Source organism: Pongo pygmaeus, chromosome 21, assembly GCF_028885625.2.
Source record: "Pongo pygmaeus isolate AG05252 chromosome 21, NHGRI_mPonPyg2-v2.0_pri, whole genome shotgun sequence".
NCBI classification, from domain to species: Eukaryota; Metazoa; Chordata; class Mammalia; order Primates; family Hominidae; genus Pongo; species Pongo pygmaeus.
In genome coordinates, this window is record NC_072394.2 from 52,534,892 (window position 1) to 52,560,956 (window position 26,065).

At 47.4% G+C, this 26,065-nt stretch overlaps 1 protein-coding gene, 1 non-coding gene and 1 pseudogene across 2 annotated transcripts; 2 read left to right on the forward strand and 1 right to left on the reverse strand.

Moving 5' to 3' along the window:
* Positions 1-339: 339 nt before the first annotated feature.
* Positions 340-17,598, forward strand: RNF114 (ring finger protein 114). Its single transcript, XM_054466684.2, has 6 exons — positions 340-675; positions 5,690-5,840; positions 9,454-9,560; positions 10,211-10,325; positions 12,984-13,091; positions 15,784-17,598. Exons 1-6 carry the CDS (start codon positions 536-538, stop codon positions 15,847-15,849), a joined length of 687 nt encoding a protein of 228 aa, XP_054322659.1. The 5' UTR covers positions 340-535; the 3' UTR covers positions 15,850-17,598.
* On the reverse strand, positions 4,421-4,525 carry LOC129022195 (small nucleolar RNA U13). Its single transcript, XR_008496283.1, has one exon. It is a non-coding gene; the product is annotated as a small nucleolar RNA U13 (small nucleolar RNA).
* A 2,860-nt stretch (positions 17,599-20,458) lies between the features above and the next one.
* On the forward strand, positions 20,459-21,741 carry LOC129021586 (keratin, type I cytoskeletal 18-like; annotated as a pseudogene).
* The last annotated feature ends 4,324 nt before the right edge of the window (positions 21,742-26,065 follow it).

Below are 26,065 nucleotides of genomic sequence, written 5' to 3' on the forward strand. Positions count from 1 at the left end.
TCTCTACAAAAATTACAAAAATAAATAAATTAGTCCGGCATGGTGGTGACTGCCTGTGGTCCAGCTACGCAGGAGGCTGAGGTGGGAGGATGGCTTGAACCCCGGAGGTCGAGGCTGCAGGGAACCATGATCGCGCCACTGAACATCAGCGTGGGCGACAAAGCAAGACCTTGTCCCAAAATAGATTAAATAAATAAATAAATAAATTTAAGGAAAAAGCAACTTGATTCGAAGATAAATAGTGATACTGCAAGTAGTGCCGAACTAACGATAAATTTGGAAAACAGCGGCCCACGCGCAGAGCCCGTCCCAATTCTGGCAGCCTTTGGATTTGGCTTCCACGTTTTCCAGATCTCCCTCTGCCTCTAGCTCGCTTGCATCAGAGGGGCCCCGAGGGGCCCCGAGGGGTGGCCCACCCACGAGCCCCGCCCCCAACCGCTCACCCACCGCGAGCCCCGCCCCCTCCGACCGCGAGCCCCGCCCCCTAGGCCTCCTCCTCATCGGCCGCCGTTGCGCGGCGCAGAGCGGCAGCAAGATGGCGGCGCAACAGCAGGATGGCGGGGGTGCTGCGCAGCTGGCGGGGCCGGCGGCGGAGGTTGACCCCCTAGGACGCTTCACGTGTCCCGTGTGCTTAGAGGTGTACGAGAAGCCGGTACAGGTGCCCTGCGGACACGTGTAAGCGGCGAGCCCGGGCCTGGTCGGGGGGCGCTTAACTGGGAAGGGAATGGAGCCGAGGAGCGAGATGGGTCTCAAGGCGGGAGCCAGAGGACCCACCCAGAGGGGCCTCCCGGGGTTGTTCCCCGGGGCTCCTAAGGGCCGTGAAAGCTGCCGGGGCGCTCTTCTGTCCCGCCCCGCTCACTCCTAAGTATCCCGTCCCTCCGCCCGTCTTAGCGGGGCAGCTGCTGTCTGTTGAGCGCCTGCGATGTTCCAGGCGGCCTGTCAGTCTCCTTCCCACACGTCATAGTGGACTCGTGCCCTGCGGGGACTTTAGGCTCTGAAGTCCGCCCTTGGAGAGCCGACGTTTCCTTTCTAGTCCACGTCGCTCTTAAAGCATAGGACATTTGGCATCGTGTCTAGCTGTGGCGAGTTATTCTAATGTGCACTAAAGTCGGGAGAAACGCTGAACTAGACTAAAACAACAAAAGGGAAGTCTTTATGGGGCTCTGGCCAGTTTGCCCTTAGCTGTGAAAGGGGGTGGGAGTTGGCAGATGGGATTGTTAGCATTCTACTTCCTGTGTAGGAGGTTTGTTTCTTTCAGTTTTCAATTAAGCCTTCATGACCTGAATACTGTGAATAGAGTAGTTATAATGATTAAAGCAGATATGTGTATAAATGTCTAGTCCAGGTCCTGGGCTGTGGCCGGGGCTTTCGAGGTTGGTCGATTTGAATTTAAGCCTTGTTCCATCAGACGCACAAACACACCTGAGTTGAAAGAATTGTAGACAACGTGGCCACCTGCTTCTTGCCTCAGAATTGGCTTTTCCTCTGGCCTCTCTGAGTGCTTATCGTGGGATCACCTTGGCATTGGTCTTGGCACCCCTTCACTAGTCAGCGGGCACAGTAGCCATTGCACTCCATGGGCATTATTCTATAGCCACCCTGCAGCGGGGGAGGGTTGGCAGCCATTTTACAGGTGAATACACTGAGGGTCCGAGGCTCTCTTAGGAAAGGGTCACCGTGGCCTAGCTCTTCCCAGATGTACTGCAGGTGACCATTTTAATAGTCCAGAGAACAGTGCTTGGCACCTAGCTGGCTGCTTTTTGCTTCATCATGTTGCTTTAGGCTATTCATCTTTGCAATTCAGTTAGCCTGGAACTCTTCCCCCCACCCCGCCCTTTTCAGGCTTCAAGTCCCAGGTTAAGTTACCTCACCAAATACATCCCCATCTAAATTACTTCCCCCACTTCCTTTCTGGGACTTAACTTCTTTCTCCTTGCTTGCACAGAGCAAAACTTAACAGCTCGTGACGGAGTGGCCATATCTTTATTGCCCCTCAACTGACTGGAATGGCCTCTGTGTGCCAGATCTTGGGGTAGACTCTGCCTTCAGAGTTTACAGTCCAGTGAATTGATTATAAATAAGTACCAATGACTGGTCAAACTATTGTAAAAATTCATTCTGCAAGCGGGAGGGTATTTCAGGGATCACACCTCTGTGCGTGGGGTGAATGATCAGGTAATGGTTGAATGAACTAATAAGTCGTGTAAGCAAGCTTCAGGAGAGTTGAAGTGGTCTTTAGCTTTTTCATTGAATCCACTTATCCTTGGATCAGATTTACCTGATTTTGAATTAATTCAGTGGATTTCATTTACTATTAACATTTGTAAAAAGGCTAGACCCAGCACAGTTTGCTAAATGAAGAGCAGCAAAATTTGAGATTTTCTTGAGCTAGGTGAACCTTTCCTAGGTCAGAGGGCAAGGAACAGTACTGGTTTTCAAACCTTGGCTCTTCTCTATCCTCGCTGTCCTAGCCCCACGTGATCAGCAGTTCAGTGCAAATTGAAGACAGATGGAAGCACCTCTGTGAGGGCAGCCCGAATCCCCCTTAGCTCCAACATACTGTTTTCTGCTGTGCCTAGTTGATTTTTACCTTTTGTGCTTGGAAAGTTGAGCATCACTGCAACTCTGGCTGGGGCATTGGATTTTTATAAAACTTTATTTCAAGCCCTGAATGACTGCGTTCTCCAATCTGGTAGAATACAGCTGGAGAAAGGCAGCTGGCTGGGTGCCCAAGAGAAGGGAATTTCTTCCTAGCACTGTGACGGAGTGGAGCATTAGAAGGCTGAACTAGAAAAGGGCCCATAAGTAGGAAATAGAAACTGAAAAAGCCAGCCCAGGATATTTGAGTTGTTCAAAAGCAGGCTGGTAGTTTGGGCATGTTTCAGGCACAAAGTGACTTGTGAACATTTGATAGATGAGCTGTACCTGTGTGTGTGCTTGAGAAGAGACTTCGAGCTGCTTTTATCTGCATGCTGGGTTTGGTTCCATTATACTGCCTGGACCCTCTGTGCTCTCTTGGGTTCCTCTTGTCATCTGCCTTTGTGAACAGGCAACACAAGTGATGGCCACAGGCCCTGCCTGTCTCTACTGCCTCATCGCTTGCCCTTCTCACCATGGTCTACCGCATCGTGGCCCCAAGGTCTGCCTGCCTTCCTTTCCAGTCCTCATTTGTGTGTGGCGTCATCTTGGTGTGGAGCTCTGCACCCAGATCTGTGTGGCTGTCCTCGTAATCAGGTCCCACCCAGCTCAAATGCCAACTCCTCAGAAGCAGCTTTCTATGATCACCCCAGCTGGTCTGTTTGCCATATTTCCTTCATATTTTTAATCACTATCTGAAATTAACATTTGTGTTTCCCTTCACTCTAGAATGTAAGCATCATGAGAACAGGGCTTTGTCAAGTTTCCATTGCCCTCAGTGGTGAATGAATAGACTCCCTCACCTTCTCTGTACCTGGTCTGGAATTTTGCCTAACAGCATTAACATCTAGCTTAATGACAAGGAGGAAGGAGATTCTTAGAGGCAGTAGAAAATGATCAAGTGTTCAGAAGATTGCCTTTCATTATATATCTTTAGTTCTTTCTGGCAGATTTGGTTATACTGTCTTAATCTATCAGGTTGGGTAAGTAGCCCAGGGTGTCTTCTCCATTCTTTGTGTATGCCTTATCTCAGCATTACCATCTTCCTAGGCTTCAGGATAGGAACTCGGTCATCTTTGACTTCTTTTCTTCAAAGTCAGTAAGTTATCAAGTCCTCCTGATTCTACCTTTCTGTGAATGGTTTCCTGAATTCATCCCCTACTCCTTCAGTCAGACCCTCTCTGCCTTTAGCCATCTGTTTGGTTTCTACTTTGTCTCTTCTCACCTTCTCACCTAAAAAAAAAAAAAACTATAGGGCTGGGCTCAGTGGCTCACACCTGTAATCCCAGCACTTTGGGAGGCCAAGACTGGTGGATCACCAGAGGTCAGGAGTTCGAGACCAGCCTGGCTAACGTGGTGAAACCCCGTCTCTACTAAAAATACAAAATTAGCTGGGTGTGGTCGTGCGCGCCTGTAACCCCAGCCACTTGGGAGTCTGAAGCAGGAGAATCGCTTGAACCGGGGAGGCAGATTTTGCAGTGAGCCGAGATCGCACCATTGCACTTCAGCCTGGGCAACAGAGCACGACTCTGTCTCAAAAAAAAAAAAAAAAAAAACAAATACAAAAACAAAACTTTGTTTTCCATGATAGCACAGAGATATTTTTCTGAAACCTGGATTTGTCCTTGTTTTGTTAATACCTTGCTTTAAACTCCTGGCTCCCTACTGCTTATGAGGAAAAGTCTGTTAGATTTTTATTTCCTCAGGTACATATGAATTTTAAGCCTAAATTAGGCATAGAATAGTCTTCCCTTCCTCTGCTAGCTGACCTCTTTTTTTAAAATGCCAGATGGGTAATGGGCCAACATCCGTAACAAGGTTCGAGGGTGGCACATCTCACACATGCGCATGAACACCCAGTCCTCACGTTCATGAACTACAAAAGGATCCACCTGAACCCTTTTTTTTTTTTTTGAGACAGAGTCTCGCTCTGTCACCCAGGCTGGATGGAGTGCAGTGGCGCGATCTTGGCTCACTGCAAGCTCCGCGTCCTGGGTTCATGCCATTCTCCTGCCTCAGCCTCCCGAGTAGCTGGGACTACAGGCGCCTGCCACCACTCCCAGCTAATTTTTGTATTTTTAGTAGAGACGGGGTTTCACTGTGTTAGCCAGGATGGTCTTGATCTCCTGACCTTGTGATCTGGCCACCTCGGCCTCCCAAAGTGCTGGGATTACAGGCGTGAGCCACTGTGCCCGACCGAGCTGAACCCTTTTAAGGCTGATCAGAGACGCTGTCTCTGCAGTCTTCCCCCCGCAACCCCCACCTTGAGACAGAGTCGCAGTCTGTTGCCCAGGCTGGAGTGTGCAGCCACCACTGCCTCCCAGGTTCAAGCAATTCTCCTGCCTCAGCCTCCTGAGTAGCTGGGATTACAGGCATCTGCCACCATGCCTGGCTAATTTTGGTATTTTTAGTAGAGACGGGTTTCACCATGTTGGCCAGGCTGGTCTCAAACTCCTGACCTCGTGATCCACCCGCCTTGGCCTCCCAAAGTGCTGGGATTACGGGCGTGAGCCACCGCTCCCAGCCTTCACTGCAGTCTTACCAGCCCTTTCCTTCTCAGGTCACAACTAGTTGCTTTTCCCTTTATGTTCCTGTAGCGCTTTGCCTTCACCTGTAATGATAGCAGCTCCCGTTTGTGGTGCGTTTTGTACGTGCTGGACACTCTGTCAGGGGTCTGCTATACAAACTGTATCCTCCCAGCAGTCCTAGAGGTAGGTACTACTCTCTCCATTTCACAAAGGAAAAAATGGAGATTCAAGAAACCCCACTGAGATCCTTCAGTGGCAGGGCCTAAGGCTTGAAGCCTCAACCTTAACACCTTCGCTGTGTCTATCACAGGAGTTTGCATTTGTTTCTGTAGTTGTGTGTTCTTTGTAGTCCACTCCTATCCCTCATTTTTTCTGGCCTGGAAGGACTTAGTATTTGAATTGGGAGGAGAGAGCAAGTTGTTTTTTAACTCCATTATCCATTGATGTCTTTTTAAAAGTTGATCCATATTTGTCGTCTTGTCTCCATGATGCGTGACAGAGATTCTCTGTATGTCTTGTTCTAGCTTTTGCTCTGCATGCCTGCAGGAATGTCTGAAGCCGAAGAAGCCTGTCTGTGGGGTGTGTCGCAGCGCTCTGGCACCTGGCGTCCGAGCCATGGAGCTCGAGCGGCAGATCGAGAGCACAGAGACTTCTTGCCATGGCTGCCGTAAGAATGTATGTGGAAGTGATGTGGAAGAGTCCATGTCTTTCCATGATAAGATGGGGTAAAACGTACAGCTGCCATGTTGTTGCTGAAGTTAGAGCATGACTAGGTCACTAACAGCACGCGTGCATGCCAGTTACCTGTGGTGATGGCTGGGCTGGTTTGTTTTCATAACCTTAGTGGTTTTTGTTTCTTTTTTTGAGAGTTGGTTAAGTATATATTTTAGGTTTGAAAGCCATAGAAATCAGTTATCCCAGTTTTTTCCTATAAAAGATCAATTATGGCCAGGCGCGGTGGCTCATTCCTGTAACCCCAGCTCTTTGGGAGTCCGAGGCAAGAGCTTGAGGCTAGGAGTTAAGAGACCAGCCTGGACAACATAGTGAGACCTCATCTTTACAAAAAAATAAAATTAGCCAGGTGTGGTGGTATGTACCTGTAGGCCCAGCTACTCAGGAGGCAGAGGCCAGAGGATCACTTGAGCCCAGGAGTTTGGGATTACAGTGATCTGTGATCATGCCACTGCACTCCAGCCTGGCTGACAGCAAGACCCTGTCTCTTAAAAAAAAGTCAGTATGAAATCATTGGATTGTAATAACAATAGCTAACATTTGAAATGTATCCATGCTCTTGTATAATCAGAGTCAAGTATATTTATTTTCATACCTGTTATAACTGCTACTGGAAAGGAGAAATACTGTTGTCTTATTTTCCAAGAGATATACACAGCCTTGTTGATTTTAGAATCGTTAAAATTTTTTAAATTGCAGACCATACAAAAATACACAATCATGTAGGCTTGTTCCTCATTCCAGAGATTACTTCAAAATTGGTTCAATTTAAGACCTGGCAAGGTGGTTTATGCCTGTAATCCCAACACTTTGGGAGGCCAAGGTGGGTGGATTGCTTGAGTCCAGGAGTTCTAGACCAGCCTGGACAACATGGTGAAACCTCGGCTCTACTGAAAATACAAAAAACTAGCAGGGCATGGTGGTGTGTGCCTGTAGTCTCAGCTGTTCGGGAGGCTGAGGTGAGAGAATGGCTTGAGCGCAGGAGGCAGAGGTTGCAGTGAGCTGAGTTCGTGCCACTGCGCTCCAACCTGGGTGATAGAGCCGGACCCTGTCTCAAGGAAAAAAAAAGTGATTCAGTTTTGAAAGCTGCATAATATTTTCTTCCCTTTGACAAACACTGTAGAATTTTTACCAACCAAGTTGTAGAATTTTTGCAAAATGAGATCACACTATAATATATATATTTCTTCAACTTTTTTCACTTTTTTAAATGTACATTCATTCCCAACTTTTTTTTCACTTTCAGGTTTTTTTTCTCTTACATATTGGACAGCCTTGCATGTCAGTTTCATTATTTTTAACACTTCGGTATGGATGCCCATAGTAAGAATATACCTTACCATCTCCTTTTCAGCGTGATTTAGTATTAGGGATGCATAGTAGGGCCATTTCAATGCTGAATAGGGCTATTTTCTGTGTCTTAATTGGGGGCTTCACTCTTGAGGCTGGGCATGGTAGCTCATGCCTGTAATCCTGTCATTTGGAGAGGCCAAGGCAAGAGGATCACTGACCCCAGGAGTTTAAAATCAGCCTGGGCAACATAGTGGGACTCTGTATATACCAAAACAAACCAACAAACAAAACCAGCTGTGTGTAGTGGTGTATGCATGTAGTCCCAGCTCCTTGGGAGGCTGAGGTGGGAAGATTGCTTGAGCCCAGAAGTTTGAGAGCAGCCTGGGGAATATAGTGGACCCAGTTTCTACAAAAAAAGAAAAAAAAATTGAGGATTCCTCAGTTTGTAGCTTAAAGTCAAGTTCTTGAGCTAGAGGTGAGACAACATCATGGTAAGCTGGAGCTCAAATATTGGAGCATTTTTCCCCCTTTGAAGTTTACTTTTAGAAACTCAAGATATTGAAATACAATTCCCTACTGCCTTCTTTTTTTTTTTTTTTTTTTTTTTTTTTTGAGATGGAGTCTCACGCTGTTGCCCAGGCTGGAGTACAGTGGCGTGATCTCAGCTCACTGCAGGCTCTGCCTGTTGGGTTCACGCCATTCTCCTGCCTCAGCCTCCCGAGTAGCGGGGAATACAGGCTCCCACCACCACGCCCAGCCATATATATGTGTGTGTATATATATATATATTTGTATTTTTAGTAGAGACGGGGTTTCACTGTGTTAGCCAGGATGGTCTCGATCTCCTGACCTCGTGACCCACCCGCCTCAGCCTCCCAAAATGCTGGGATTACAGGCATGAGCCACTGCACCCGGTCTTTTCATCTTTATTTATGCATGCATAATGTGGTTTTTGGTTTTGTTTTGTTTTTTTCTGAGACAGGGTCTGGCTTTGTTGCCCGGGCTGGAGTGCAATTGCGTGGTCTCAGCTCACTGAAACCTCTGCCTCCCAGGCTCAAACCATCCTCCCACCTCAGCCTCTCAAGTAGCTGGGACTACAGGCATGTGTCACCACACCTGCCTAATTTTTTTGTATTTTTAGTAGAGACGAGTTTTGCATGTTGCCCATGCTGATCTCGAACTTCGGAGCGTGAAGCGATGGCCCACCTCAGCCTCCCTCAGGATTACAGGTGTGAGCCACTGCACTCCGCCCATGATGGGCTTTTTGTTTGTTTTACTGTATGCTTTTGCTTTTCTCCATTTTCAAGATTAGTGATTGTACTGTTGGCATGCCTCTAAAAATGTTTTTCTTTCCTTTATCTTCCCTCTTTTCTTCAATTCTTAAAACTTTCTTTCTTTTTAGAAAACCTGTAATGAAGCACTATTCTCTGGGTTTTCTTCTCTTTCTGTTTTACTATTGCAAAGCCTAGATTTTATATGAAAGGTTGGGCCAGGCATGGTAGCTCACGCCTGTAAACCCAGCACTTTGGCAGGCTGAGGCAGGCAGATCACTTGAGGTCAGGAGTTCGAGACTAGCCTGGCTAACGTGGTGAAACTCCATCTCTACTAAAAATATGAACATTAGCTGGGCATGATGGCACACACCTGTAATCCTAGCTACTCAGGAGGCTGAGGTGGGAGAATCACTTGAACCCGGGAGGTGGAGGTTGCAGTGAGCCGAGATGGTGCCACTGCACTTCAATCTGGGCGACAGAGTGAGTGAGACTCCGTCTCAAAAAAAAAAAAAAGAATTTAGATTTTAAAGATTATTTTTCAGAGTCTGGTGATAGATACTTTAACCAGGGTTAGTGGCTTTTATATGTTTTACCTAAAGAATCACTTTTCTCTGCTGCACATAACAGAATGTGGTTTTTGGCTTGCTGTAAGACTAGTTTAAATGCTAGTATAGAAAACTTTTAAAACCATCCTAGATTTGGAGCTTGTCTGTGAGCAGACAGCCTATCATGAATAGGAGCAAACCTCTAGGAGAGTTATTTTAGAGTGGAAGCGGATATCCTGATTTAGTCGAGTTAAAATAGCAGCCTTGGTATTAATGGGAAATCTGCAATAATCAGGGTTTCAGTCCCATCAGCATAGTCAGGAGTCTGGTGAGATTATTTGCCAGGGTGGTGTAGGTCTAGTTTTCTTTGTACCCTTGTTTGGGACTATATGGCCTGTTATAAGGTCCTCACTAACTTGTGGGCTCTGATTCTTCCTATTTGAGTTCTTCCTGTCCAAGATCCGGTCCCACGTGGCTACTTGTTCCAAATACCAGAATTACATCATGGAAGGTGTGAAGGCCACCATTAAGGATGCATCTCTTCAGCCAAGGTAAATGACTCAGTCTCCCCTTAGGTGGAGGTCATCTCTTGCTATTAATACAAAGAGGTTGGACACCTTGCATGCCCAGGGGTTTAGTTGTATGAATTGTTATGCTGGCTAAAGGTGATACAAGTATTTTGGGAGGAGTGTGCAAGGGAGGACTCTGGTGTTCACTTCAGATGTTAGCTGAGCTATTCTTTCTTTTTTGAGATGGAGTCTCGTTCTGTTGCCCAGGCTGGTGTGCAGTGGTGCAATCTCAGCTCACTGCAACCTCTGCCTCCCGGGTTGAAGTGATTCTCCTGCCTCAGCCTCCCAAGTAGCTGGGATTACAGGCAGCTGCCACCATGCCCGGCTAAATTTTGTATTTTTTAGTAGAGACAGGGTTTGCCATGTTGGCCAAGCTGGTCTTGAACTCCTGACCTCAGGTGATCCGCCTGCTTTGGCCTCCCAAAGTGCTGGGATTACAGGCGTGAACCACCACGCCCGGCCGGCTGAGCTATTATTTTCACAATACTTGACCTGAGTCTGAAGTGATCATCAGCATCCTTATCATTATACATTCGGTGAGCTTTGCTCCTTTTTGGAGTGTACTGTGGTTGAAGTTTAATGGAAAGGTACTCACAGAAAAGTTTTCTTTTTTCCTGTGTTTCACCTTCCAGGAATGTTCCAAACCGTTATACCTTTCCTTGTCCTTACTGTCCTGAGAAGAACTTTGATCAGGAAGGACTTGTGGAACACTGCAAATTATTCCATAGCACGGATACCAAATCTGTGGTGAGTAACCTTTTTTTTTTTTTTTTTTTAACTTTATTAAGGGAAAGGATCAAGCTTGAAGAAAAATGACGGGATTAGTAGAATGAACTCCTGTGTGCCCTTCACCTAGATTGACAGATTGTTAACATTTTACCATATTTGCTTAACCATGCTCTATAGTACACATTTTTTCTGACCACTTGGGAATAAGCTACAGATACCATGACCATTTTTGCACCCTGAATACTTCGCACCCTGATACAGGAGTGTGTATGTCTTAAGAACAAGAATGTTTTCTTGGAAAATTATATTTTTGTGTGTATAATTAATCATATTCAAGAAATTTAATATTGATACAATCTAATGTCTAATGTGAAATTCATGTTTTAATTTTAACAATTGTAATGTCTTTCATAGCAATTTCCCCCTCCCCCCCATGGCAGAGGCAGGGATGGTACATGAGTTCTCTGTCCTCTGGGTGCTACAATAAGTCATGTGATGTCTGTTGTTGGTAACATTAACTTGGTTCCGTTGGTGTCCACCAGATTTCTCCATGAAGCTGCCATTTTATTTTTGGAAGTAGCTTCTTCATAGTTGTGGGGAAAGAGGATTTAGGTGAAATTATTAGGAAAAGGCTTATCAATCCTTGGACATTTTACTCAGATATCACCTACTGGCATGTGTAGTCTTTAAAAAAAAAAAAAAAAAATGTAGGCTGGGCACGGTGGCTCACACCTGTAATCCCAGCACTTTGGGAGGCCAAGGCGGGTGGATCAGTTGAGGTCAGGAGTTCAAGATCAGTTGGCTAACATGGTGAAACCCCATCTCTACTAAAAATACAAAAGTTAGCCAGGCATGGTGGCATGTGCCTTTAATCCCAGCTACTTGGGAGGCTGAGGCATGAGAATTGCTTGAACCCGGGAGGCGGAGGTTGCAGTGAACTGAGATCCTGCCACTGCACTCCAGCCTGGGCAGCAGAACAAAACTCCCCCCCCCCAAAAAAAAGTATTTGTTCCATCTCAGCAATGTGTTACCTTTCTCTCTTAATGTGATTGACAGACCAGGTCTTTTTTTATAGTTAGGTGTATACTTTCTCTATAGTTTTAATTTTTCCATTTATCTCATACTGCTTCTCTTGACCTACATACTCTGTTGTGTGGGCAGCCTTCAGCTCCATTGCTGTAAACAGTGGTGCAGAGATTTTAGAATTTTAATGAGCTTTTGTGAGAGTACTAGGGCAGCTATCAATGCTCATCTTAAGATGGAACTGGCCATTTTGAGAAACAGATCTTTGCCTGTATCTATGTATGTTTATAAGCTAAAGTCTTAGATACAGATTGACTTGGTTAAATGTTACTTGCACTCATAATTTTGTTGGATACTGTTATTGCTGAACTTTTCTGGTATGGCAGCCTAATTTTCTGTCTTTTTCCCCTCCTTTGGCTTCTGAAATCCCTCTGATTATGTTGTCTATGTTGAGGCCTTCTCTTCAGCCTTTGGCCCTCTGTTCTGTCTTCCTCTCCCTCTGCAAGTTCTTAACTCTGCGTTTCTCCCTTCGCTTTGGAAGCCATCTCCTTTTCAGTCTCTAGTCCCACCCTATGTTCTAGCTCCCCAGCTACAGCTGCCTGCCCACCTTTTCCACTCAGTCTTCTACCATCCCAGATTTCTCTCTTGTCAATCCCCTTTATCACTGTATCTTCCTTGCTGTGGGGTAGGGTTCCACCTTTAAGTGGGGGCACTTAGGTCTTCTCTCTCCCTGGCATGAGTTTTCCGCACTCACTGGTCTGGTTGTTTACATGTGTTGACAGTAACTGCCACCTTCTGGCCTTTTCCGTGCTGCTGCCTCTCTTCTGGAGCACCGATTTTTTTTTTTTTGTTTTAAGACAGAGTCTCACTCTGTCACCCAGGCTGGCGGCTGGAGTGCAGTGGCACAATCTTGGCTCACTGCAACCTCCACTTCCAGGGTTCAAGCGATTCTCATGCCTCAGCCTCTCAAGTAGCTGGGACTACAGGCGTGTGCCACCATGCAAGGCTAATTTTTGTATTTTTAGTAGAGAAGATGTTTCACTACATTGGCCAGGCTGGTCTCAAACTCCTGACCTCAGGTGATCTACCGCTTTGGCCTCCCAAAGTGCTGGGATTACAAGTGTGAGCCACTGTGCCCGGCCTGGAGCACCCTTTCATGTCCTCTTTGCCTTTCCAAATACTTCCCAATCTTAAAAACCCAAATCAACGTTTTGTGTGAGGGCTTTTCAGCCTGATCCCCCTCTTCTGAGCATTTCCTTTGTTAAGATGCATGTAAGGCTGTGTTTTACTTCCCTGGGACATTGCTCATTGGCTTATTTTCTTAGTTTTCCTCATGCTTCTGGATTGTCTTGTGTGCTGGATTGGAAGGCCAGTCTAGGCCTCCCACCAGGCTGACTCACTTCTCTGCCTACAGTAGGGAATGAGAAAGGGTGGTATCATGATTTGAACTTTACCCAGTCCCACGTGTCATTTGACTTGAGCTGGAAATTTGCAGTGTTTTTTTGGGCTGCTGATATGCACAGGAAGGAGTTACTGGCCCTGGACAGTATGTCAGGAAAGCTGTCTTGGAAGAAAGGAGGCCAGACACAGGCCACAGAGGGCTGGTGCAAGCTTGGAAATTGGGTGCCTAAGACCTTGCTTTTGTGTTCAAAGGTTTGTCCGATATGTGCCTCGATGCCCTGGGGAGACCCCAACTACCGCAGTGCCAACTTCAGAGAGCACATCCAACGCCGGCACCGGTTTTCTTACGATACTTTTGTGGTAAGTCTGGAGCCTGGGCTCTGATCCCTCCCCTGGGGGAATGGCACGGCTACTTCACTTCTCAAAAGGGGAAATGGGGATCCCCAGTGTTGAACTTTGTCACTGTTGTGATGGGCTTCCAGTCTGTATACTGGATACAGTGATAAAAATGGGATTGACAAGAGAGAAAAGAAGAAGACTGAGTGGAAGAGGTGGGCAGGCAGCTGTAGCTGGGGAGCTAGATGGGCTTCCAGTCTGTATACTGTAGCTACTATACAGTTTCTATTCATGGGCCAGGCAGGTGGCCAGAGTGACATTTATTTACTTATTTGAGATGGAGTCTTGGTCTGTCGCCCAGGCTGGAATGCAGTGGCGTGATCTCAGCTCACTGCAACCTCCACCTCCTGGGTTCAAGCAATTCTCCTGCCTCAGCCTCCTGAGTAGCTGGGACTACAGGCGCATGCCACCATGCCCCGTTGCTTTTTGTACTTTTAGTAGAGACAGGCTTTCACTATGTTGGCCAGGCTGGTCTCGAACTCCTGACCTCGTGATCTGCCCACCTTGGCCTCCCAAAGTGTTGGGATTACAGGCGTGAGCCACCACGCCCGGCCCAGAGTGACATTTAAGAAGATGATCTGGGCTGGGCGCAGTGGCTCATGCCTGTAATCCCAGCACTTTGGGAGTCCGAGGTGGGCGGATCACAAGGTCGGGGGTTCGAGACCAGCCTAGCCAACATAGTGAAATCCCGTCTCTACTAAAAATACAGAAAAATTAGCCAGGTGTGGTGGTGGGCACCTGTAATCCTAGCTACTTGGGAGGCTGAGGCAGGAGAATCGCTTGAACCTGGGAGGCAAGGTTGCAGCATGAGCCAAGATCGTGCCACTGCACTCCAGCCTGGGCAACAGAGCAAGACTGTCTCAAAACAAAACAAGATGATGATCTGGTCAGTCTTTGAGACAGAGACAGTGATACTTGCTCTTTCTATCTCCTAGCCCTGCCCCCACATTTTTGTCTACTTTTCTTGTGGCTTAATTTCTGCCTGTTATAGAACTTGGTTTGGGGACAGGTGCGGTGGTTCATACCTACAATCCTAGCATTTTTGGGAGGCTGAGGCAGGTGGATCGCTTGAGCTCAGGAGTTCGAGACCAGCCTGGGCAACATGGGAAAACCTTGTCTCTGCAAAAAATACAAAAATTAACTAGGTGTGGTGGCTCCTGCCTGTAGTCCCAGCTATTTTGAGGGAGCTGGGACAGGAGGATCTCTTGAGCCCAGGAGGCAGAGGCTGCAGTAAGCTGAGATCATGCCACTGCACTCCAGCCTGGGCAACAGAATGAGACCCTGTCTTCAAAAAAAAAAAACAACAACAACAACAACACATACAACAACAATTTGGACTTGGGAGGCTCAATCTCACATGTCCATGGGGACCATAATTGAAATGATCCTCCTGAGGATTTCCAAGCCGGGTGGTGCCTGACTCGTTATGCTGCTAGCTATCACCTTGTTTTCCTGTGGAAATGCAGGCACAGCATTGCCTAGCTTCTCCACCCCCCCATGCCCAAAGCAGGACAGGAAAATTTCACAGGAAGTTTCACAGGTTTTAATTATCTTCAAAAATACTTCAGGTCAAATAGCATATATCCACTAGCCAAATATGGCTGTCAGGTTTATATTCTTTCCCTAGAGCTGGATGGTTTCAAAGGGGCACACTGTTGTTTTGGCATTATAGTAATAGGTAAATTTGACCAACTATATCAAGTAAACCTCTTACTTACATATATAGATGTCCAGTTAGGATTTTAGAGTGGTATTCGGTCTTAATGGCTGAATTTCAGTATCTAAGAAAGCTCTTTGCTAAATTGTCATAAAGAATATTTATTCTCAGTCTGACAGTGTCTGAAACTCAGACTTCAGAATAACTGCCCTTTTTGTTAATGTGACACAGATGAATGTAATTCATCTGTGTCACATTAACAAAAATGACTCATTAAAGAGGGCTAGTTGCGCTATAGTTTCTGCTGTACTGTATGGCTCTAAAAATCTGATTCTGTACTGCGCACTGATTCCACCTCTCAGAAACAACTCTTCAGCTCAGTGCATCTGCGTGCTCTGTTCCGACAAACTTACAAACGTTCTGAGCGCTTGGTCTGTGCCAGGCTCCATTCATGTGCTGTCTGGGTTTCTCAATCTCCATTTAAGGGAGGCATCCTTACCTTCATTTAAGAATAAGGCAGCAGACTGGGTGCAGTGGCTCATGCCTGTAATCTCAGCACTTTGGGAGGCCAAGGTGGGTGGATCACGAGGTCAAGAGATTGAGACCATCCTGGCCAACATGGTGAAACCCTGTCTCTGCTAAAAATATAAAAATTAGCTGGGCATGGTGGCACACACCTGTAGTCCCAGCTACTCGGGAGGCTGAGGCAGGAGAATCGCTTGAACCTGGGAGGCGGAGGTTGCAGTGAGCTGAGATTGTGCCACTGCACTCCAGCCTGGCAACAGAGCGAGACTCCATCAAGTAAAAAAAAAGAGAAGGCAGCAGAGACAGATTAATTTTCCCAAAGTTACATACCTAGCATCACAAACAGTTGCATCGGGGATCCGGTCCCTGGCAACCTGCTCCAGATCCAGTTGCTAGGCTGTCCTGCTTCTACTGAAAGCCAGTCTTTGCATCTGGAAACAGTTGCTGAGGCTGCATGTCTGTTTTTGCCCTTAGGATTATGATGTTGATGAAGAGGACATGATGAATCAGGTGTTGCAGCGCTCCATCATCGACCAGTGAGCAGAGTCTGTGCTTGCTGTCTGTCTCATGTTCCAGAGCTTCCATTACATATTAAACGTGAAACCTATGACTCCTGTACCTTACCTGTTCAACAGACCTGAAAATGAGCCATGGCATTGGGGCAGGGTCACTTCTGACAGGGGAAGTGGGTCCCCAGGTCAGCCCTCCTCTTCCCTTTGGGCTCTTGCCAAAGCTGTCTTCCCCCTACTGTTAACCTTGTTTGTCACATGGTCGAATTCGTATTGGTTCTCGGCTACTTCCTGGAGCTTCTGCCGCTTCCTGTGGAAGAGAATGTAGCTTCTCCACCTCTTGTTTCACACTCATTCCTTCCATTCAGTGTTTGTCTCTCGGGTCCTTCAAGCCAGCCAGGACCTTTTCTGGGTCATGAATAGCACAATGAAGCAAGTCTCTCCTTTCCTTGTCCCCAAGGTGTGCAGACTCTGGCAGCCGTGCACCTGACCAGAGCTGAAGCTCCTGCTGGGCTGTGGGGTTGCCAGAAGCTGGGGTTGCCATCCCTGGGTACATGTCACCAGTCCTCTTGGGGTTTTGCACCATCTGATGCTGGAAGTTTTGATTAGTGATATTTTCCTACTACTACATACTTAGAGTTCACTGGTTCAGTCTTAAATGCCTGCATGGTGCCTTTTTAGGATAAGGTACAACCATATATTTTTGGTGGAAGTGTTTCTGGGTTAGGGAAGTTAAAGTCTGTTTATCCATAAGTGGGGAGGAGGGTCAGCTAAGAGAAGTGGGAGGGCCAGAGCTTTTTGGTTCTGATTTACAAATTAATGAAGTAGTTTCAGACAACATGGTCATGTTTACCTCTCCATTTGGGAGCCTGCCTAACATTCTTGTTCTAGAAGCACAAAAAATCCTCAGATGAATTAGAAGAAAGAGGTTTGGGGACTCAGCGGATACTAGTTCTTTTACCTTCTGCTTGGTAACTTAGATTAAACTGCGCATTGTTTTTCTATCACAAATGTTTTCCTTATGACACTGGTTTCGACATGTAAAATGTGTTTGAAAACCTGCTTTGTAGATGCAGAGAGAAGCTATAGGAAACCCAGTACCACCCCCTGGTCTGTTCTGACGAGACATTGTTCATAAGGCACAGCACATCGCATGATGAACAGTTGTTAATAAAAGCTGTTGCTGGAAACTTGCTTTAGGAACAGCTCAAGAACCTTGGAGTTCATATTTCACAAATATTAATAAATATAAGTCCAAGAGCTGTCAGCCTAATCTGTAGGAGCAGAACCTCTGATTGACCAAAAGGCATATGGGTTTAGGTTGGTTCTTTGATGTCATATGTCTCTGATGGGGTTGCAAGTGCTACCTCGCACTTGTACACTGCTGCTGTGGGGCTCCGCGCCTGCCGGTGAAGAGCTGCAGATGCCGAGAAGCCAGCAAAGACAGGGCCCACTGGAAAAAAAATAGTTCTTTCAATAGTATTTCTCGGGAGGACTCAAAAGTTAAGGTCAGCTTGTTCACTGTAATTTCTGGAAAAAGTTCACTCAGACCTTCCTGAATTTAGATCATCTCAGAAGTCTGGTGGGAAATCTGGCGAAACTTTCGTTTGAGGGACTGATGTGAGTGTATGTCCACCTCACTGGTGGCACCGAGCAACTTACTTCCTTGTATTAAGTGCACTTCTTGTATTTCTAATAAGATGACTTTCCAGAAAGTGAGATTTGTTATGTTCTGGCTTTTAAAAGGTGAAATATAAATAAATTTCATAACTTAATCTAAGTGGTAAGCTATGGTTCTTGTTTTCATTCAACACATTTGCCACAGCATGGGCTTGGGGACTCTCCAGAAGATGGTTACCCTTTCTAGAAGAGAAGTTCTTGTTGCTGAGTCCTGTTTGGCGTCAAATCTCAGCTGATGCCACCAGCTGGGCCTCATGGTGCCTGTCCTCTGGAAAAAGAACACTTGTTACAGTTGGGAGGCTCTGGGAGGTGAGATGTGACAGCGCTCCATATAGCAAGGCTTTAGACATGCGGCTTCTGCTACGTGCGGATAACAGCAGCAGTGCTGAGGGCTTGTAGTAAAGGGGCTCTGCAGGGTCAAGTTTCAGGTCCTTGATATGTTTAAGTTCATAGTCTGCTGTTAGCTGTGGGGCATCTAGCGAATATTTTCTGAACCTGTCTCCTATGAAGTGGGGATAATTTTATCTGCCTCTTAAGGATGCTAGGATCCAAGGAGCAAAGTATACAGAGCTCTCCCTGCACAGCGCTGCATTGTGGGTGCTCACTGTAGTTTGGCTGCTTGAGCTTCATTCCAATCCCGTAGAAACGTTATTTTTTAATTTTTTTAGTAAGAGATAGGGTCTCACTATGTTGCCCAGGCTGGGCTTGAACCCCTGGGCTCAGGTGGTCCACCTTGGCCTTCCAAAGTGCTGGGATTACAGGTGTCAGCCACCGAGCCTGGCCTGGAACCTATTTGTTTTGTTTTGCTTTTTTGAGTCAGGGTTCCGCTCTTTTTGCCCAGGCTGGAGTGCAGTGGCGCAATCTCAGCTCACTGCAACCTCTGTCTCCCAGGTTCAAGTGATTTTCCTGCCTCAGCCTCCCGAGTAGCTGGGATTACAGGTGCCCACCACCATACCCGGCTAATTCTGTATTTTTAGTAGAGGTGGTGTTTCATCATGTTGGTCAGGCTGGTCTCCTGACCTCACGTGATCCGACTGCCTCGGCCTCCCAAAGTGCTGGTTTTACAGGTGTGAGCCACTGCACCCGGACCTGGAACCTCAAATTTAATACAGCCGAGACAGTTCAGCATCTCCAATCTTCACCCATGCCCTCTTTTGTATTATTCCATCTTGCAGTGGTAACTACCCAAGCCAGAAACCTGGGAGGCCTCTTCCTCACATCCGTGCAGGCCACCTCTGTCTAAGTATCAGCTGAGTCCTGGACTCCAGTTACCTCAGAATATTGCAATTTGTGCCTGTTTCTTTGAGGTCTGACATCCTCTGGAAATGAAATCCCGTGTCATGCCAAAACAGGTCGAGAAAATGACACTTGAACTGAGACCTGAATGAAATGGGGAGAAGCCCAGTGACCATGTCGGGGAAGAGGATTCCTTGCAGAGGGAACCAAGTTCAGAGGCCTTAAGGTGGGAGCACATGGGTTACACTTGAGGCCGTGCGGCAAGGAGGCGGCTGATAAGCCCATGGTGGAGTGAATGAGGGAGAGAATGAGGCAGCGCGGGGCAGTGTGGAAGGCAGACCAGAGGGGCTGTGTACACATGGTCAGGCCTTGGGCTTTTCTCGATGAGCATTCTTGGGTTCTAAGTGAGGTGATCCAGCTTAGGTTCCTAAAGGATGCTTCTGGCTGTGTTTGGAGAAGGGACTGTAGCAGGGAAACAGGAAGCAGAGACCAGGGAGGCGGCTGCAGGAATCCAGGCAGCTGTTGATGGGGGCTTGGAACTGTGTGGTGATGGTGGTGGTGGGATTTTGAAGTAGTCTGACGTGGTCAGGTATGTTTTTTTTTTTTTTTTTTTTGAGACAAGGTCTCACCCCGTCACCCAGGCTGGAGTGCAGTGGCACAATCTCGGCTCACTGCAACCTCTGCCTCCTGGGCTCAAGCAGTCATCTCACCTCAGTCTCCCGAGTAGCTGGGACTACAGGCGTAGCCACCACGCCCAGGTAATTTTTGTATTTTTGGTAGAAACGAAGTTTTACCATGTTGCCTAGGCTGGTCTCGAACCCCTGGGCTCAAGCGATCCTCCCGCCTTGGCCTCTCAAGTACCTGGGAGGCCGAGGCAGGAGTTCGAGACCAGCCTGACCAACATGGAGAAACCCCATCTCTACTAAAAATACAAAATTAGCCAGGCATGGTGGTGCATGCCTGTAATCCCAGCGACTCTGGAGGCTGAGGCAGGAGAACCACTTGAACCCGGGAGGCGGAGGTTGCGATGAGCCAAGATTGTGTCATTGCAGTCCAGCCTGGACAACAAGAGTGAAACTCTGTCTCTAAATAAATAAAGGCATTCTAAGTTCTGCATGGCTCAAACTGAACTCATCCACCACCTTCCTACCACCCCACGCTGTGTGCTCGGCTTCTCTTTCCTGGCAGAGGTAACCGCCATCCTTCTAATTGCTCAAGAATTAACCCACACCTCATCTTTAACTCTTTGTCCACCTCCATGCCCCATGTTACCAAATCAAGTTAATTTTATTTATTTTTTATTTTTTTGACACAGAGTCTTGCTCTGTTGCCTCAAGTTAATTTTAGCTCTTAAATAACACATTTGGGCCAGATGTGGGGGCCCACACCTGTAATCCCAGCACTTTGGGAGGCCTAGGCGGGCAGATCACTTGAGGTCAGGAGTTCGAGACCAGCCTGGCCAACATGATGAAACCCCACCTCTATTAAAAATACAAAAATTAGCTGGGCATGGTAGCGGGTGCCTGTAGTCCCAGCTACTCGGTAGGCTGAGGCAGGAGTATCACACGAAACCTGGAGGCAGAGGTTGCAATGAGCCGCAGTTGTGCCACTGCACTCCAGCCTGGGTGACAGAGTGAGACACCATCTCAAAAAAATAACAAAAAAATAAATAATGTTGTTGGCAAAGCCTGAGTCCTGTCCTCTCGCTCTCCCCCCTGGACAGCATGACCTTCACCACTCGCTCCACCTTCTCCACTAACTACCGGTCCCTGGGCTCTGTCCAGGTGCCCAGCTATGGTGCCCAGCTATGGTGCCCAGCCGGTCAGCGGTGTGGTTAGCGTCTATGCAGGCACCCGGGATTCTGGTTCCCGGATCTCTGAGTCCTGCTCCACCAGCTTCCAGGGCGGCATGGGGTCCGGGGACCTGGCCGGGGGGATGGCTGGGGATCTGGCAGGAATGGGAGGCATCCAGAACAAGAAGGAGACCAGGCAAAGCCTGAACGACCGTCTGGCCTCCTACCTGCACAGAATGAGGAGCCTGGAGACCAAGAAATGGAAGCTGGAGAGAAAAATCCGGGAGCACCTGGAGAAGAAGGGACCCCAGGTCAGAGACTGGAGCCATTACTTCAAAACCATCGAGGACCTGAGGGCTCAGATCTTCACAAATACTGTGGACAATGCCTGCATTGTTCTGCAGATCGACAATGCCCGTCTTGCTGCTGATGACTTTACAGTCAAGTAGGAGACAGAGCTGGCCATGCGCCAGTCTGTGGAGAGCGACATCCATGGGCTCCGCAAGGTCATTGATGACACCAATGTCACTTGGCTGCAGCTGGAGACAGAGATCGAGGCTCTCAAGGAGGAGCTGCTCTTCATGAAGAAGAACCACAAAGAGGAAGTAAAAGGCCTATAAGCCCAGATTGCCAGCTCTGGGTGGAGGTAGATGCCCCCAGATCTCAAGACGTCAGCAAGATCATGACAGACATACAGGCCCAATATGACGAGCTGGCTCAGAAGAACTGAGAGGAGCTGGACAAGTACTGGTCTCAGGAGATTGAGGAGAACACCACAGAAGTCACCACGCACTCTACCGAGGTTGGAACTTGCTGAGATGACTCACAGAACTGAGACATACAGTCCAGTCCTTGGAGATAGATCTGGACTCCATGAGAAATCTGAAGGCCAGCTTGGAGAACAGCCTGAGGGAGGTGGAGGCCTGCTATGTCCTGCAGATGGAACAGCTCAGTGGGATACTGCTATACCTGGAGTCAGAGCTGGCACAGACCCAGGCAGAGGGACAGTACCAGGCCCAGGAGTTCAATAAGGTCAAGCTGGAGGCTGAGATCACCACCTACTGCCGCCTGCTGGAAGACAGCAAGGACTTCAATCTTGGTGATGCCCTGGACAGCCGCAACTCCATGCAAACCATCCAAAAGACCACCACCCACCAGATAGTGGATGGCAAAGTGGTGTCTGAGACCAACGACACCAAAGTTCTGAGACGTTAAGCCAGCAGAAGCAGGGTACCCTTTGGGAAACAGGAGGCCAATAAAAAGTTCAGAGGTAAAAAAACAAAACAAAACCCACATTTGTGTTTTCTTATCATCCCACTGGCACCTACATTATTATTATTATTTTTTTTTTTTTGAGATGGAGTCTAGCTCTTTTGCCCAGGCCAGACTGCAGTGGCGCTATCTTGGCTCACTGCAAGCTCCGCCTCCCGGGTTCATGCCATTCTCCTGCCTCAGCCTCCCGAGTAGCTGGGACTACAGGCGCCCCGCCACCACGCCCGGCTAATTTTTTGTATTTTTAGTAGAGACGGGGTTTCACCGTGTTAGCCAAGATGGTCTTGATCTCCTGACCTGGTGATCTGCCCACCTCAGCCTCCCAAAGTGCTGGGATTATAGGCGTGAGCCACCGCGCCCGGCTGGCACCTACATCTTGAAAGCCACTGTGATCTCATCTGAAATACTGCCACAACTTTCCATTTGACCTCTCTCCATTGCTGCCCAGCCAACATCCAATCCTCCGCCACCAAGCAGCCAGAAGGATCTTCCAAAAACCCAAATGTGACCAACCATATCCTTTAAAGCCCTTCGGTGGCTTCAGTTACCCGCAAAGCCCCACACCTCACAGGGTCCTCAAGACCCTGTGACCTCTGCCAACTGCCTACGTCTCCAACCTCGGCTTCTTGTGAAAGGTCAGAATCAAAACGTAGTTACCAGTATTAAACAAAACAACCCTGACACCAAGAGCGAAACTCCGTCTCAAAAAAACCCCCAAAAAACCCTGACACATAGAGTCAGGGAAGGCTATGCAGTGAATGCTTGCATGCCTGATAATAAAAACCATCACAAAAGACTCTGCAAAAACACAACCTTGCACAAAGGCTATCACAATGCACCTTTTTTTTTTTTTGAGACAGAGTTTCACTCTTATTGCCCAGGCTGGAGCACAATGGCATGATCTTGGCTCACTGCAACCTCTGCCTCCCAGGTTCAAGCGATTATCCCGCCTCAGCCTCCCTAGTAGCTGAGATTACAGGCGTGCACCACCATGCCTGGCTAATTTTTGTGTTTTTAGTTGAGACGGGGTTTCAGTATGTTGGCCAGGCTGGTCTTGAACTCCTGACCTCAGGTGATCTTCCCGCCTCAGCCTCCTAAAGTTCTGGGATTACAGGCATGAGTGCTGGGATTACAGGCATGAGCCACTTCTACAAGGACATCTGCCCAGCAACTGCCTATACAACCTCACACTGCCTTCACCCTTGTTAATGATCTTTGTAGCCAAAGATAAATTTTCAAAAAAAGTATGTGCCCAGCGCCGTGGCTCCCGCCTATAATCCCAACATTTTGGGAGGCTCAAGGCAAGAGGATCGCTTGAGGCCAGGAGTTAGAGACCAACCTGGCCAACATAGTGAGAGCTCGTCTTTGAAAAAAAATTATTTTTAATTATGTAGGCTGGGAACGGTGGCTCATGCCTATAATCCCAGCACTTTGGGAGGCAGAGATAGAAGGATTGCTTGAGCCCAGGAGTTCAGGACCAAAGCCAGACCCACCTCTTAAAAAAAAAAAAAAAAAATTAGCTGGGTGTGGTGGCACCCGCCTCTGGTCCCAGCTATTCAGGAGGCTGAGGCAGGAGGATTGCTTGAGCCCAGGAGGTCAAGGCTGCAATAAGCCAAGATTGTACCACTGCACCCCAGCCTGGATGACACAACGGGACCCTATCTCAAAGATAAAAAAAAAAAAAATACAATTTTTAAAAAAGTGTAACCCTCATTTTGTCCTTTAAACACCTTTGTCTGTTCCATAGCTTGGTTGATACTTGATCATCAAAAAGAACCATCCTTTTTCTATCCAGGTGTGGTGGCATGCGCCTGCAGTCCCAGCTACTCAGGAGGCTGAGGCGAGAAGATCACTTGAACCCAGGAGTTCAAGGCTTCACTGAGCTATGATTGTGCCACTGCACTGCAGCCTGGGCGACAGAGGGGGAACTTGTTTCAAAAAACAAAACAAAAACTTTTGTCTTCCTTTACCTCCCTGAATATGCAAGAGTTTGCTATGACACATGTATTCCCATGGTAATGCTCTATTCCCGACTAGATATCTTTTTCTTCTAGAGAGCCTCTCTCTGTTATTTAGGTTGACATATATGGTGTCAGAAATGGGACCTGAAAAAGATTAGCACTGGAAGAAATTGGGGATTCTTGGAACTGGTGTACAGTATTCACTAGAGCCCTTTGAGTGCACTGCTTCCGTGGCTCACCTTTTCTGCCCTGTTGAGTCTTCTCTCAGGTTGAGCCTCCCTCTTTTTGGTAGAGGCTTTTTTGTTTTGTTTTGTTTTAGAGACAGGGTCTCACTCTGTCCCCTAGACTGGAATATAATGGCACAATCATAGCTCACTGCAGCCTTGAACTCCTGGGCGCAAGTGGTCCTCCTGCCTCAGCCTCCCAAGTAGCTGGGACTATAGACATGTGCCACCACACCTACCTATTTTTTTTTTTTTTTGTAGAGACAGACTCGCTATGTTGCCCAAGCTGGTCTTGAACTCCTGGCCTCAAGTGATCCGCCCTCCTCGGCCTCCCAAAGTGCTGGGATTACAGGCGTGAGCCACGTGCCTGGCCAAAAGTGTGTTTGTTTTTTTTTTTTTTTTTTTGACAGAGTCTCACTCTTTCGCCCAGGCTGGAGTGCAGTGGTGCGATCTCTGCTCACTGCAAGCTCTGTCTCCTGGGTTCACGCCATTCTCCTGCCTCAGCCTCCTGAGTAGCTGGGACTACAGGCACCCACCACCACGTCTGGCTAATTTTTTTGTATTTTTAGTACAGATGGGGTTTCACCATGTTAGCCAAGATGGTCTCAATCTCCTGACCTTGTGATCCGCCTGCCTCGGCCTCCCAAAGTGCTGGGATTACAGGCGTGAGCCACTGCACCTGGCCAAAAAATGTGTTCTTTATTGAGAATAAAAGAATAATTTTGTTTAATTTGGAGGTTGTGTAGTTTTTTGAAAATATGGACTGGCCGGGCGCGGTGGCTTACGCCTGTAATTCCAGCACTTTGGGAGGCCAAGGCGGGTGGATCACAAGGTCAGGAGATCGAGACCACAGTGAAACCCCATCTCTACTAAAAATGCAAAAATTAGCTGGGCGTGGTGGCATGTGCCTGTAGTCCCAGCTACATGGGAAGCTGAGGCAGGAGAATCGCTTGAACCCAGGAGGAGGAGCTTGCAGTGAGCCGAGATTGCGCTACTGCACTCCAGCCTGGGCGACAGAGCGAGACTCCGTCTCAAAAACAGAAAAGAAAAAAAAAGAAAATATGGACTTATGAAGGAAATAGAAACAAGATAGTAAGAAACCAATAACTGAGAGACAGAGATATGAAGAAAGTTATGGATATGAAGATATATTTTTTATAAGGAAAGTTAAAAAGAAAGAATAATTTTGTATGGGAAAGAATCTTTGGTAAATTTATGTTCTAAAGTAAAATGATTGGTATTTAATGAAGAGGAAGTACAAGACGGCACAGAGTCAAAGCACATCATCAATAGTCTCAATAAGTCATGATGATGTTCGTGAAGGGAGAACTCACGAAAGGCATTTTGTGTGTGATCAAGTTGGCTATAATTAGAAGGGAATTATTTATACGTCTTTCTAAAGATAGATTAAAAATACACTGATACAAAACTAAAAAATTCATATCCCCTATGTTAAAACAACCAGGTTTTCTTTTTTTTTTCTTTTTTTTTCTTTTTTGAGATGGAGTCTCGCTCCATCGCCCAGGCTGGAGGGCAGTGGCACAATCTCGGCTCACTGCAAGCTCCGCCTCCCAGGTTCATGCCATTCTCCTGCCTCAGCCTCCCGAGTAGCTGGGACTACAGGTGCCCACCACCACGCCCGGCTAATTTTTTCTATTTTTTAGTAGAGACCGGGTTTCACTGTGTTAGCAAGGATGGTCTCAATCTCCTGACCTCGTGATCCGCCTGCCTCAGCCTCCCAAAGTGCTGGGATTACAGGCGTGAGCCCCTGCCCCTGGCCCAGGTTTTTTTCTTCTTCTTTTTTTTTTTTCTGAGACAGAGTCTCGCTCTGTCACCCAGGCTGGGGTGCAGTGTCGCGATCTCGGCTCACTGCAACCTCCGCCTCCTGGGTTCAAGCAATTCTCCCTGTCTCAGCCTCCCGAGTAGCTTGGACTACAGGCACACTGCCACGCCCAGCTAATTTTTGTTATTGTTGTTGTTGTTGAGACAGAGTCTTGCTCTGTCGCCCAGGCTAGAGTGCAGTTGTGTGATCTTGGCTCACTGCAACCTCTGCCTCCCTGGTTCAAGCCATTCTCCTGCCTC

Coding starts and splice junctions, on each gene's coding strand:
- RNF114 (XM_054466684.2), top strand. CDS start 536: ATGGCGGCGCAACAGCAGGATGGCGGGGGTGCTGCGCAGCTGGCGGGG. Junction 676..5,689: donor CAGGTGCCCTGCGGACACGT/GTAAGCGGCGAG, acceptor GTCTTGTTCTAG/CTTTTGCTCTGCATGCCTGC. Junction 10,326..12,983: donor GCACGGATACCAAATCTGTG/GTGAGTAACCTT, acceptor TTGTGTTCAAAG/GTTTGTCCGATATGTGCCTC.